The 14,824-nt window shown below is 42.2% G+C and overlaps 1 protein-coding gene across 2 annotated transcripts in view; it reads right to left on the bottom strand.

The window, feature by feature from the left end:
* Positions 1-343: 343 nt before the first annotated feature.
* CFTR (CF transmembrane conductance regulator) overlaps positions 344-14,824 on the bottom strand; it is a 285,066-nt gene continuing 270,585 nt past the window's right edge. For both annotated transcript variants that reach the window (XM_056573841.1, XM_056573842.1), the window contains one exon: positions 344-3,098. In XM_056573841.1, coding sequence (XP_056429816.1) covers positions 2,892-3,098 — 207 coding nt within the window. In that variant the 3' untranslated portion in view covers positions 344-2,891. The remainder of the gene's footprint in view (positions 3,099-14,824) is intronic.

A 14,824-nucleotide genomic window follows, 5' to 3' on the forward strand; every position in this document is an offset into this window, starting at 1 on the left:
TTGGGGTTCGCAAAGCCCTGCCGCCGCCACGCCTATCCTCTCCTTTCAGCGCTGGGATCGCTGTGTAGTAAGACAGCGCATCTACAGCGTATCAACAGCACATACGCCCCTCCTGACGTGCGCGCACCACCGCCCTGCATTGACAAAGCGAGCGCTCGCTCACGCTGCCTATGCGCTCATTGCGCAGGTGCAGTACTAGACGAAGGGAGGGGCTTTGCGAACCCCAAGCCACGCCTATCCAACTGTGCCTGACTGCTGGATAAATGTATTTTATAAGTTATAAAAGAAGGAGGAAAACCCATAAAGGTATGGTTACACTCATGTTATGGACATCTGTAACAACATTGTAGTAGTCTGGGGGGGCTAATAACTCATGACAGTTGCGCTTTAAAGAAAACTGCCCATTTAAAGTGTACCTGTAAAGTGCTGCAAAGAAAGACAGGTGACCACAATCACTGAAACAGGAAGTTATTTATAGCATGACTAGTGGAGAAGGGCAGCCTATTAAAGCAGGAGGCATTTCATTATCATACAAAGGGACTTTTCAAGTGGAATATGGACTTTAACTATAGGAACTTAAAAAAAAATCACAAGTTTTTATATGCAAGTTTCAGATAAAGGATGTTCTTCAAAAGATTACAGTTTTCACTTTAAGAGTCTTATTACAAGTACAGTATCCTGCACATATATGATATGCAGGATTTGAAGCTAAAAATGCATGCTGCAGATTTCAGTGTGAACTAAATGACTGAACACAGCTTCAAATCTGCAGCATCAAATCCTGTGCTTCAAATATGTGCAGGGTACTGTAGGTGTGAGTAGACCCTAATAATTTAGTCTGTTAGTTTGGCAAACCGCATTCTGATAAAAGCAAGAACATATGTTCCTAATCCTAGAAATTTAGTAATAAGAAAGGTCTATATGGTAATTACAGTGAAATGTGTCTGTCACATATATCGGGGATTCATGACAATGTCATAAATACAGCAGAACTGAAATCTTGTCACTGTTTCAATAAGCCTGCAAGCTTATATTATACTAGACACTGTTCCTCCTCCTATTTTAGTAAACTCTTGGGCTATGTTTACACATAGTATTTTGGTCAGTATTTTTGTCAGTATTTTAGCCAACGTCAGGAGTGGGACTGACATAGAGAAAAACTATTATGGAAGGATTTGCACCTCTTCTGTATTTTGGCTCAAAATACTGACCAACTTACTTACCAAAGTACTCTGAGTAAACATACCCTTACACATTGCTTGCTTCAGAGTCAATGCTGCTGTGATCACAAGACTTCATTAGCTTGAAGGTTCTGTCTCTCTCTACAGACACACAAATAGATTATAATTCCCATTTAGGGTAAGATGCTCAAGTTATTTTAGCAATATCTCTATCTGCTCCTACAGTTTAAATCTGCAGGGCTGCAAACGTTTAAGTCTACTTCATCTCTGCTCCAAACTGAAATGAATGGAGTGCGTGGCATGAAATTAAATTAAGCTAATAGCAAGTTATTATTTTCACAACCACTGCAAGGTCAAAGGGCAAAATCATTCAAGTAAGCAAGACCAGGGATGCACGAAATTTGTGCCTTTTTTAACACACCACAAGACATGTAAAATGCGATAAATTCCTCCCTTACAGTTTGTGTACTAACACAAGCGATGATAAATCAGTCCCTATGTTTGTAAAAAATGTGTAGCCTTTTTCTCCCAGTGGTAAGTTCCCATATAAACTACTAAAAAATGTATGCACTTTAACTGCAAAGTAAATTTTTTTTTTCTGTCAGTTGTTCCCATACCTTACTACCTTACATTTACCTTTACCATATGTTATATTAGCGGCTCTGAATATTATTTGATATATAATAATACATTAGGGGCATTTACTATTTTAAATATACATTTTGGGTATGCAGCACACCACACCTTCCTTTACTTGGTATTGAAATCAGACTGTAAGCGCATAGTTTACATGCTATAAGAAACTGGCGTTTACATAGCAAATAAAATAAATACTTTCACAAAATATGTACAAAATAAAATGAGGAATCTAAGTTAAAAAAAAATGATGATACTGAAATGCTATTCTGTCATTTAGCATTATATAGCAGATGTTTGCATTTTTTTTTATAAATATATAGCTTTTCTAGAATATATAGGCCTAAAAATACACAAAAAAATATATTAGAACCTCTATAATGCTAGAAAACATGGCAGTGAAAAGTGTAATGGACACTCTGATATTTAATGCATCAATAACGTTCTTACAATTATTATTTGCACTAACAAGGTGCACCCTCCTATTAACTCCCCATACATTGCTTCCCCCTGAACAGCTTTAGAGAACTATCAGTTACATTATTAGAACACTTTCAGCTAAACTTTTTTTTAAAGATAATATTCCAACATAGTTGGTCATGTGCTTTTAATTTAAATCCCAAACATTTTATGGGGGTTTCCTACTGTATGACAGATATTGAAAATAGCTTTTAATATCTGATATTGTGATGGTATTGTATATTGTCCTGATATTTAACCTATGTAATGCATAAGTATTTTGGAATGCACAGCAGTCTGAAGTAAATATGACTTAATATGGCTTCTGTACTAAGAATGACAACTGTATGACTTCAAATGAGATCATGAAATATACTTATGCTTTCTCTAAGATTTGCAACAGGTCATATTACATTTCCTTAGCTGATTCTTAGCACCAGAATACAGGCTACTATGAAACAAGTGAATTTTAAATGCCCATAAGATATATTTGCAAAATCCAATATATTATTGAAAGAATGTTATCAAGACTGCTACATTCTTTAGTCTTATCACCACCTTCTTTGTATAGGAAGCAATAAAAACTTTGTTGTAGATCTGTTGCATCATACTTCATCACAATCTTGTCTCTTGTACCTCTTCCTCTGTTTCTTCCTGTAAGGCAGTGATTTTGAGTTTGGACTTTCCCTTACTTGAGTTGCGGCGGTGCAGTGGGAATAGTTTCAAGCGATCTGAGTGACTTATGGCCTGTTTGAAGAAACTTTTCTCATTCATGATTTTCTGTATGGAATCATATTGCCGCACTGTGTTCTCTTCGATCACCTGAAAGCAAACAAATACTTAAATGCAGCCCATAAAGAAATATCGTAATACTTGTCTCTCCCTATTATGTTAATTTTTGATTTTAAGGACAATTGGAAGATAACAAAATGAGTGCAAAGGTGTACAGTGGAGTAGTTGCTCTTAGCAACCAATCAGATTCTTTTTTAGAAGCCTTTTGGAAAATAAGCAGCTGAAACCTTATTGGGTACCTGCTTCACTTTATCTGTTCATTGATAAAGCTATTATTTATGAAGCCCCTGTACCTCTTCTGACATGTCCAAAAGTCTTGAAAAAAAATGCAAAGTCTTATCTAGCTTGTAGGTCATAGGAGCAAAACAACCAAAATAACATTGAGCCAGATGCCTTAAATGCTGAACACAAATGGCACCTGATGATCCTTATTGACTTTTATGGGGTAAATCATGTTTCTGCCATGGCGACAAAAAAAGAAACACCTTGATAGACAGCTACTTCGGGACCAGACATCAACAGATCCTCAATTTTCCTAAAAGCTATTTGTTATATAAAAATGTCCCAGTCCCCATTGCCAAATTAATACGTGGTTGTAGAATTGCTGGTGTCATTAGACTGTACAGCAAACCAAATGTATGCCCAGGTATATGTTACTGCATTCCTATACTGTTACATACTACTGATATTAACTTCCATTATGAAAAGATTAATATAATTATTGCTTTGTTCTATCTACATTCAAGACACTATAATTGAATAGGCTACATTCACATAATTATTGCATAATGTATATCTGATTTGGCTGTCTCTTGACGGGGTGGACAGTGTTTAATTAGGGAAATTTTTTTGTTTATTTTTGGGCTTTGCTTGTCCATATAGATAAAAAATGCTCAATAAAAGTTATTTGATAAAATAATAGATAAAAAGTAACCAATACAGAAATCATTATGCAATGAATGTTACAGTCCAACTGGCCTAGCATTTTGAAATAGTATTTCTAATGAAGGTAAATATTCCTCTTTCATGATTATTATCAGAGAAGACTTCCTACTTCTGAGTAAATGGTTTTAGATTAAGTTGGACATTGTGTGTCTTAGAAAGGGAGATATTTGTTATTTTTGCCTTAAATGAGTACACTGTGAAATTATCTACACAAGATAGGGTACTAGAACAATTGCACACCAGTCCTAAGGTTCAAAGAGCAATGGCAGACTGACCTTTGGGATGGCAGAACAATGGCTCATTTTATCAGCTAACAAAAGCTTGAGAAACATTGATATAATCTAAAATTTGGTGTATGGATTTCACAGGACTACAAGGAACTCATGCTGAGACTTCTGAACACCATTCCAGTAAATGTTTCTAGTTATTTAGTCAGTACATTAGAATGTAATAAAAGCTAGGACATTGATGATCACAGCCCAAACACTCCAACATTCTAAATACCTGGAATCCCAGATTGAAGGAGATTGTAGTGCAGGTTTCTCACGTACTTGCACTTAAGCACAAAATTAAAAAACAAAAGCCCTATGTATCAAGCTACTTTACTGTTTGTGGAATGGAGCACATAGTTTGTGGCAGGATAAGGGACATGGCTTTAAAATGGCATATTGAACAACTGATTTTTTTAAGATTTCTGTCACTTCTTTTCTAATCTGTAATGTTACAGTGCCATTCTTTTGTTACTATACCTTGTCCGCATTAGGTGTCTACCATGGTGGGTAAACTGGCATAAGAGTGTAAACAGTCATGGCTGCTAATGTTGGCACCCATGAAATTTTTCAAGAAAATGAAGTATTTCTCACAGAAAAGGATTACAGTAACACATGTTTTGCTATACACATGTTTATTTCTTTTGTATGTATTGGAACTAAACCAAAAAGGGAGGAAAAACTAAGAAAATTGGATATAATGTCACACCAAACTCCAAAAATGGGCTGGAAAAAATTATTGGCACCCTTAACTTAAACGGGTATTCCAAATTCCATTTATATATATATATATATATATATATATATATATATATATATCAACTGGCTCCAGAAAGTTAAACAGATTTGTAAATTACTTCTATTAAAAAATCTTAATCATTTCATAATTATGAGCTGCTGAAGTTGAGTTGTTGTAGAATAGGTTTGCTATGGGGATTTGCTTCTAAACTGGGCGGTTCCCGAGACATGTGTCATCAGAGAGCACTTAAACAGAAAAGAACAGCTCAACTTCATCAGCTCATAAGTACTGAAAGGATTTAGATTTTTTAACTTAAGGACATAGGGCGTACCTGTACGCCCTACACCCGGTCCCAGTGTTTAAAACTAAGCTGCTAATCATAGCCGGGACCCTGGGTAACAGCGCGCAGCATCGATCGTTGTGCCGCACGCTATTAACCCTTCAGATGCGGCGATCAAAGTTGACCGCCGCGTCTGAAAACGAAAGTGAACACTTCCCGGCAGCTCAGTCGGGCTGATCGGGACATCGCGATAAAATCGCGATGTTCCGATCAGCTGGGACGCAGGCGGAGGTCTCCTCACCTGACTCTGCGGCGTCCGATCGTCGATTGATTGCTCCAAGCCTGAGCTACAGGCTTGAGCAATCAAGCCCCTATCTGACTGATCCTTGCAAACCTATGGCTTTGCAGGGATCAGCATGGGAGATCAGTGTGTGCAGTGCCTATGCTCCCTATGGGAGCTATAGCACTGCAAAAAAATATATATATTGTTAATTAAATTGCACGGTCAATGGCATGCGCGTAAAAAAACTTCCAAAGTCCAAAATAGTGTATTTTGGGTCACTTTTTATATCATGAAAAAATGAATAAAAAGCAATCAAAAAGTCCGATCAATACAAAAATGGTACTGCTAAAAACTTCAGAACACGGTGCAAGAAATGAGCCCTCATACCGGCCGGTACGCGGAAAAATAAAAAAGTTATAGGGGTTAGAAGATGAGAATTTTTTACATAAATTTTTCTGCATGTAGTTATGATTTTTTTCCGAAGTATGACAATATCCAACCTATATAAGTAGGGTATCATTTTAACCGTATGGAACTACAGAATAAAGATAGGGTGTTATTTTTACCGAAAATTGCACTGCGTAGAAACGGAAGCCCCTAAAATTTACTAAATTAAATTTTTTCTTCCATTTTGTCGCACAATGAATTTTTCTTCCATTTCGCTGTGGACTTTTGGGTAAAATGACTAATGTCACTGCAAAGTAGAATTAGTGGGTAAAAAATAAGCCATCATATGGAATTTTATGTGCAAAATTGAAAGCGTTATGATTTTTAGAAGGTGATGAGGAAAAAATGAAAATGCAAAAACGGAAAAACCCTGCGTCCTTAAGGGGTTAATAGAAGTAATTTACAAATCTGTTTAACTTTCTGGAGCCAGTTTATATATATAAAACATTTTTTTTTCCTGTATAACCCCTTTAATATTTGGTTACACACCCTTTGGAAAAAATAACTGAAATCAGTCGCTTCCTATAACCATCAATAAGCTTCTTACACCTCTCAGCCGAAATGTTGGACCACTCTTCCTTTTCAAACTGCTCCAGGTCTCTCTTATTGGATGGGCGCTTTTCCCAACAGCAATTATAAGATCTCTCCACAGGTGATCAATGGGATTTAGATCTGGACTCAATGCTGGCCACTTTAGAACTCTCCAGCGCTTTGTTGCCATCCATTTCTGGGTGCTTTTTGACATATGTTTGGGGTCATTGTCCTGCTGGAAGACCCAAGAGCTCGGACACAAACTAAGCTTTCTGACACTGGACTGTACAGTGCGACCCAAAATCCATTGGTAGTCCTCAGATTTCATGATGCCTTGCACACATTCAAGGCACCCAGTGTCAGAGGCAGCAAAACAACCCCAAAACATAATTGAACATCCACCATATTTCACTGTAGGTACTGTGTTCTTTTCTTTGTAGGCCTCATTCCTTTTTCAATAAACAGTAGAATGATGTGCTTTACCAAAAAGCTCTATTATGGTCTCATCTGTAAACAGGACATTTTCCCAGAAGGATTTTGGCTTACTCAAGTTCATTTTGGCAAAATATAGTCTTGCTTTTTTATGTCTCTGTGTCAACAGTGGGGTCCTCCTGCCATAGAGTTTCATTTAATTTAAATGTCGACGGATAGTTCGCTCTTACACTGATGCTCCCTGAGCCTGCAGGTCACTTGAATATCTTTGGAACTTGTTTGGGGCTGCTTATCCACATTTACACCTTTCATAAATTTTTCCACACCCAGGGAGATGAGCTACAGTGCCATGGGTTGCAAACTTCTTGATAATGTTGCGCACTGTGGACAAAGGCAAATCTAGATCTCTGGAGATGGTTTTGTAACCTTGAGACTGTTGATGTTTTTCCACAATTTTGTCCGTGCTTAGTGTGGCACACACAGACACACAATGAAAAAGACTAAGTGAATTTCTCTCCTTTTTATCTGCTTTCAGGTGTGGTTTTTATATTGCGCACACCTGTTACTTGCCCCAGGTGAGTTTAACCCCTTGGGGATGGGAGCATTTTTTTCAAATCTGACCTCTATCACTTTATGCATTAATAGCTCTGGGATGCTTTTACTTATAAATTTGATTTCGAGATAGTTTTTTCGTGACATATTCTACTTTATGTTAGTGGTAAATTTTCATCGATACTTGCATCATTTCTTGGTGAAATATTCCAAAATTTCTGGAAAAATTTTAAAATGTCGCATTTTTCTAACTTTGAAGCACTCTGTTTGTAAGGCAAAGAGACATCCCAAATAAATTATATATTGATTCACATATACAATATGTCTACTTTATGTTGGCATCATAAAGTTGACATGTTTTTACTTTTTGAAGACATCAGATGGCTACAAAGTATAGCAGCAATTTTCCAATTTTTCCCCAAAATTTCAAAATCTGAATTTTTCAAGGACCAGTTAAGTTTTGAAGTGACTATGAGGGTCCTTATGTTGGAAATCCCCTTTATGAAAACTGCACCCCTCAAAGTATTCAAAATGACATTCAAAAAGTTTGTTAACCCTTTAGGTGTTTCACAGGAATAGCAGCAAAGTAGAGGAGAAAATTTAAAATCTCAATTTTTTACACTAACATGTTATTATAGCCCCATTTATTTTTTTATTTTTACAAAGGGTAAAATGTAAAAAGGCCACTCATAACTTGTAATTAATTTTCTCTTGAGTAAGGAAATACCTCATATGTGGATGTAAAGTGCTCTGTGGGTGCACTAGAGGGCTCAGAAGGGAAGGAGCGACAATGGCATTTTGTAGAGCGAATTTTGCTGAAATGGTTTTTGGGGGGCAAGTCACATTTAGTAAGCCCCCATGATGCAAGAGAAGTAAAAAAAAAAAAACACATGGCATGCTATTTTGGAAACTACACCCCTCAAGGAATGTAACAAGGGGTAAATTGAGCCTTAATACCCCACAGGTGATTGACCAACTTTCGTTAAAGTGAGACGTGAAAATGAAAAATTTGATTTTTAACACTAAAATGCTGGTGTTACCCCAAACTTTTCATTTTCACAACGAGAAATAGGAGAAAATGCCCCCCAAAATTTATGACCCCATTACTCTCGAGTAAGGAAATACTTCATATGTGGATGTAAAGTGCTCTGTGGGTGCACTAGAGGGCTCAGAGGGGAAGGAGTGACATTGGGTTTTTGGAGAGCGAATTTTGCTGAAATGGTTTTTGGGCAGCATGTTGGATTTAGGAAGCCCCATGATGCCAGAACAGTAAAAAAAAAAACACATGGCCCACTATTTTGGAAACTACACCCTTCAAAAAACGTAACAAGGGGTAAAGTGAACCTTAACACCCCACAGGTGATTGACGGACTTTCCTTAAAGTGGGACGTAAAAATGAAAAATTAGATTTTTAACACTAAAATCCTGGTGTTAGCCCAAATTTTTCATTTTCACAATGGGTAATTGGAAAAAAAGCCCCAAAATATGTAACACCATTTCTTCTGAGTATGGAAATATCTCATATGTGGTTATAAAGTGCTATGCGGGCTAACTACAATGCTCAGAAGAGAAGGAGCACCATTGGGCTTTTGGAGAGAGAATTTGGTTGGAATGGAAGTCGGCGGCCATATGCGTTTACAAAGCCCCTGTGGTGCCACATGTGACCCCATTTTGGAATGTTATAAGGGCTGCAGTGAGCATTTACATCCCACTGGTGTTTGACAGATCTTATGAACAGTGGGCTGTGCAAATTAAACATTACATTTTAAATTTTTACGGACGACTATTCAAACCTGTTCAACCTGTGGGGTGTAGATGCTCACTGTACCCCTTGTTACATTCCGTGAGGGGTGTTGTTTCTAAAATGGGGTCACATGTGGGGGGGTCCACTGTTCTGGCACCATGGAGGCTTTGTAAACACACATGGCTTTCAATTCCAGTCTAATTCTATCCAAATGCCCAATGGCGCTCCTTCTATTCTGAGCATTTATATACTCGGAAGAAATGGTGTTACAAATTTTGGGAGGCTTTTTTTCTATTACCCCTTGTGAAAATGAAAAAATTGGGGTTACACCAGCATTTCAGGGGAAGAAAACACATTTTTAATTTTCACGTCCAACTTTAGCAAAAATTCGTCAAAGACCTGTAGGGTGTTAAGGCTCACTATACCCCTTGTTACGTTCCTTGAGGGGAGTAGTTTCCCAAATGGGGTCATAAGTGGGTGTTATTTTTTGCATTCATGTCATAACTGGTATAACCAGCAGCCACCCGTCTGCAAAACACCAATTTAGGCCTCAAATATACATGGCGCTCTCTCACTCCTGAGTCCTGTTGTGCGTCCACAGAGCATTTGACGTCCAAATATGGGGTATTTCCACCGTACTCAGGAGAAATTGCGTTACAAATTTTGGGGGTCTTTTTTTTTCCTTTTACCTCTTGTGAAAATGAAAAGTATGGGGCAACACCAGCATGTGAGTGTAAAAAGTTATATTTTTTTTACACTAACATGCTGGTGTAGCCCCTAACTTTTCCTTTTCATAAAAGGTAAAAAGAGAAAAATCCCCACCAAATTTGTTACGCAATTTTTCCCGAGTACGGAAATACCCCATATGTGGCACTAAACTGTTGCCTTGAAATATGACAGGGCTCTGAAGTGAGAGAGCGCCATGCCCATTTGAGACCTAAATTAGGGATTTGCAATAAGGGCGGACCTGGATACAAGGATGGCGCTTGTCTCCACGGCTCCCTACGGCAGTGTTTCCAAACAGGGTGCCTCCAGCTGTTGCAAAACTCTCAGCCTGCCTGGATAGTCTATGGCTGTCTGGCAATACTGGGAGTTGTGGTTTTGAAACAGTTGGAGGCTCCGTTTAGGAAACACTGCCGTATGAGACGTTTTTCATTTTCATTGGGGGGGGGACTGTTTAGGGGTATATGTAGTGTTTTACTTTTTATTTTGTGTTAGTGTAGTGCAGTGTTTTTGGGGTACATTCACACAGGCAGGGGTTCACAGAGAGTTTTCTGCTGGGAGTTTGAGCTGCGGCAGAAAATTTGCACCCCAAACCTTCAGCTGTTGCAAAACTACAACTCCCAAAATGCACTGACAGACCATATATGCTGGGAGTTGTAGTTTTGCAACAGCTGTGGGCACGCTGTAGGGGAACCACTGAGTTAGGAAATAGACTCTAGCTCGGTGATTCCAACCTGTATGCCTCCAGCCGTTGCAAAACTACAACTTCCAGCATGTACGGTCTGTCAGTGCATTTTGGGAGTTGTAGTTTTGCCACAGCTGGAGGCGCATGGGTTGGAATCACTGAGTTAGGAAACAGACTCTAGCTCAGTGTTTCCCAACCAGTGTGCCTACAGCTGTTGCAAAATTACAACTCCCAGCATGAACTGACAGTCAAAAGGCAGTGGCGTACCAGGGAGGGGGGGGGGGGGGGTTTGGGGCCCACCGCCGCAACTACTGAGGATCTGGGACACTCGCCCCAGATCCCCAGCAGACAGCGCTTCCTTTTCCTGTATGCGCGATACACGCACATACAGGAGAAGGCGTCCCCTCTGTGTGAGCCGCATCTGCAGCTACACAGAGGAGACGTGACCTCCGCACCCACGCAGCACGCAGTACAGGCGTTGGTGACGTCACTCATCCGGCACTTGTACTGTGGAGGGGAGAAGACGTGGGCCCTGCAGCTGAGGAGATCGCTGCGTGGGATATCAGGTGAGCATCCTTTTTATTTATTTTTTACCCCTGCCTATACCTATAGGGAAGGGGGGGGGGTGCTCTGTATATACCTATGGGGAAGGGGGGGGTGCTCTGTATTTACCTATGGGGAAGGGAGGGAGTGGGGGGGTGCTCTGTATATACCTATGGGGAAGGGGGGGGGTGCTCTGTATTTACCTATGGGGAAGGGAGGGAGTGGGAGGGGGTGCCCTGTATTTACCTATGGGAAAGGGAGGGAGAGGGGGGGTGCTCTGTATATACCTATGGGAAAGGGAGGGGGTGCTCTGTATATACCTATGGGAAAGGGAGGGAGAGGGGGTGCTCTGTATATACCTATGGGAGAGGTGGGTGCTCTGTATATACCTATGGGAAAGGGAGGGAGAGGGGGTGCTCTGTATATACCTATGGGGAAGGGGGGTGCTCTATATATACCTATGGGGAAGGGAGGGAGTGGGGGGGGTGCTCTGTATATACCTATGGGAAACGGAGGGAGAGGGGGGCTCTGTATATACCTATGGGAAAGGGAGGGAGAGAGGGGGTTGCTCTGTATATACCTATGCGAAAGGGAGGGAGTGGGGGGGGGGTGCTCTGTATATACCTATGGGAGAGGAGGGGTGCTCTGTATATACCTATGGCAAAGGGAGGGAGAGGGGGGAGCTCTGTATATACCTATGGGAAAGGGAGGGAGAGGGGGGGTGCTCTGTAAATACCTATGGGAAAGGGAGGGAGAGGGGGGTTACTCTGTATATACCTATGGGAGAGGGGGGTGTGCTCTGTATATACCTATGGGAAAGGGAGGGAGAGGGGGTGCTCTGTATATACCTATGGGAGAGGGGGTGCTCTGCATATACCTATGGGAAAGGGAGGGAGAGGGGGGGGTGCTCTGTATATACCTATGGGAAAGGGAGGGAGAGGGGGGGGTGCTCTGTATATACCTATGGGAAAGAGAGGGAGAGGGGGGTGCTCTGTATATACCTATGGGAAAGGGAGGGAGTGGGGGGTGCTCTGTATATACCTATGGGAAAAGGAGGGAGAGGGGGGGTGCTCTGTATATACCTATGGGAGAGGGGGGGTGCTCTGTATATACCTATGGGAAAGGGAGGGAGAGGGGGGCGCTGCATATACCTATGGGAAAGGGTGGGATAGGGGGGTGTAGCTCTGCATATACCTATGGGGAAGAGGGGGGTGGTGTAGCTCTGCATATACCTATGGGGAAGAGGGGGGTGTAGCTCTGCATATACCTATGGGAAAAGGGGGGTGTAGCGTAGCTCTGCATATATACCTATGGGAAAGAGAGGGGGGGTGTAGCTCTGCATATACCTATGGGGAAGGGGGGGGTGGTGTAGCTCTGCATATACCTATGGGGAAGGGGGGTGTAGCTCTGCATATACCTATGGGGAAGAGGGGGGGTGTAGCTCTGCATATACCTATGGGGAAGAGGGGGGTGTAGCTCTGAATATACCTATGGGAAAGAGGGGGGTGTAACTCTGCATATACCTATGGGAAAAGGGGGGGTGTAGCGTAGCTCTGCATATACCTATGAGAAAGAGAGGGGGGTGTAACTCTGCATATATCTATGGGAAAGAGGGGGGGGGTGTAACTCTGCATATACCTATGAGAAAGAGGGGGTTACCTGGCTACCTACCTACCTGCCCTTTTACTGTGCAGGACACCAAGGAGGGCATTATTACAGTTTGTGGGCCTATAGATGGGAAGATTGTGTATAGGAGGGGAGGCCACTAAAAAATGCAGAGTCTGACATGTTTGTCCTGCAGATGTTAAGAGATCCACATGGCGGTCTTATCAGGACGGAGAAGAAAAGGAAAGACGTAATTGTGAGTCCCAAAATGTAACTGTAATCGCTTATATGGTATATACATCCTGTGTACAGCTGATATCTACCGCCATATGGTCCTGTATATAATCACTTATATTGTATACAGATTCTTTATAGTATACTGGTCTGTGTATAGTGGTTTTATTCAGTACAGTATGGCGGTATTATCCAATTATTGTGTGGTGGTATATATTTACTCCTTGTATACCAGTATTATTGGTCATTGAAATTTACCTACTTTAAAGTGTTTCTTACATACGGTATATAAATTTTAATTTATTGTGTGTGGGATTTGGGTGGAATAGCAGCGTGGCAAAAGATTGACGAGCTGCAGAGCCTAGCAGGGGCCCTTGCCTTTTTTTTGGTCCGGGGGCTCCGAGTGTTTTTAGTCCGCCCCTGGGGGGAGAAGAGGGGGTGTAATTAAGGGGGGGGTGCGTGTGTGTGTGTGTGTGTGGGGGGGGGGGGTTGCCAAACAAAGGGTGCCAAATGCTCTAGGTACGCCCCTGCCAAAAGGCATGCTAGGAGTTGTAGTTATGCAACACCTGGGGAAGAACAGTTTGGAGACCGCTAAGTAGTGGTCTCCAAACTGTAGCCCTCCAGATTCCAGATGTTGCAAAACTACAACTACAAGCATGCTCAGACTGTGCAGGCATGCTGGGACTTCGATCAGTGGGCAGAGCGAGGGAAATGAACTTTAACCCCCCCCCCGCTCCCATCTGCCATTGGTCGGTCAGTCCTGAGCTACCAATTGCAGGGGATAGGAGGAGGAGGAGGCACCCCTGCCACATCGCTCCTATCCTTTAGGATGGTCGGAGCTGTCTCTGACAGGCCCGGAACCCGATTGGCCCGGAATCGCCACAAATCGCCGGTCTGAATTTGCAGCGATTTGTGGCGATCGGCGACATGGGGGGGTCTCAGGACCGCCCTAGGCATTGCCACGGGATGCCTGCTGATAGATATCAGCAGTCATCTTGGTCTGATCACCGCCCGGGGTGGGGCAGACTGACCGGCCGGTCCGATCAGACGTCGTCCGAGGGCCTGGCCGGGTTAAGGGCTCGCCGCTACTGAGAATCTGGGACACTTGTACCAGATCCCCAGCAGACAGCGCTGCCTTCTCCGGTATGTGCGATACACGCACATATAGGAGAAGGCGTCCCCTCTGTCTGAGCCACATCTGCAGCTTACACAGAGGAGACGTGACCTCCGACCCCACACAGCACGCAGTACAGGCGCCGATGACGTCACTCATCGGCGCCTGTACTGTGGAGGGGAGAAAACATGGGCCTCTGCTGCTGAGGAGATCGCTGCGTGGGACATCCCATGAGCATAATTTTTTTAAATTATTTAATTCTGCCTATACCTATGGGGAAGAGGGGGGGTAACTCTGCCTATACCTATGGGGAAGAGGGGGGGTTTACTATGCCTGTACCCATGGGGAAGAGGGGGGGTAACTCTGCCTACACATATGGGGAAAAGGAGGGGTAACTCTGCCTATACCTATGGGGAAGAGGGGAGGGGTGGGTAACTCTGCCTATACCTATGTGGAAAGGGGGGGGGGGTAACTCTGCCTATACCTATGGGGAAGAGGGTGGGGGTAAACCAGCCTTTACCTATGGGGGAAGGGGGGGTAACTCTGCCTATACCTATGGGGAAGAGGGGGGATAACCCTTCCTATACCTATGGCCTCTGGGGAAGAGGGGGTTACTCTGTCTATACCTAT

This window comes from Hyla sarda, chromosome 4, assembly GCF_029499605.1.
Source record: "Hyla sarda isolate aHylSar1 chromosome 4, aHylSar1.hap1, whole genome shotgun sequence".
In the NCBI taxonomy this organism is placed as follows: Eukaryota; Metazoa; Chordata; class Amphibia; order Anura; family Hylidae; genus Hyla; species Hyla sarda.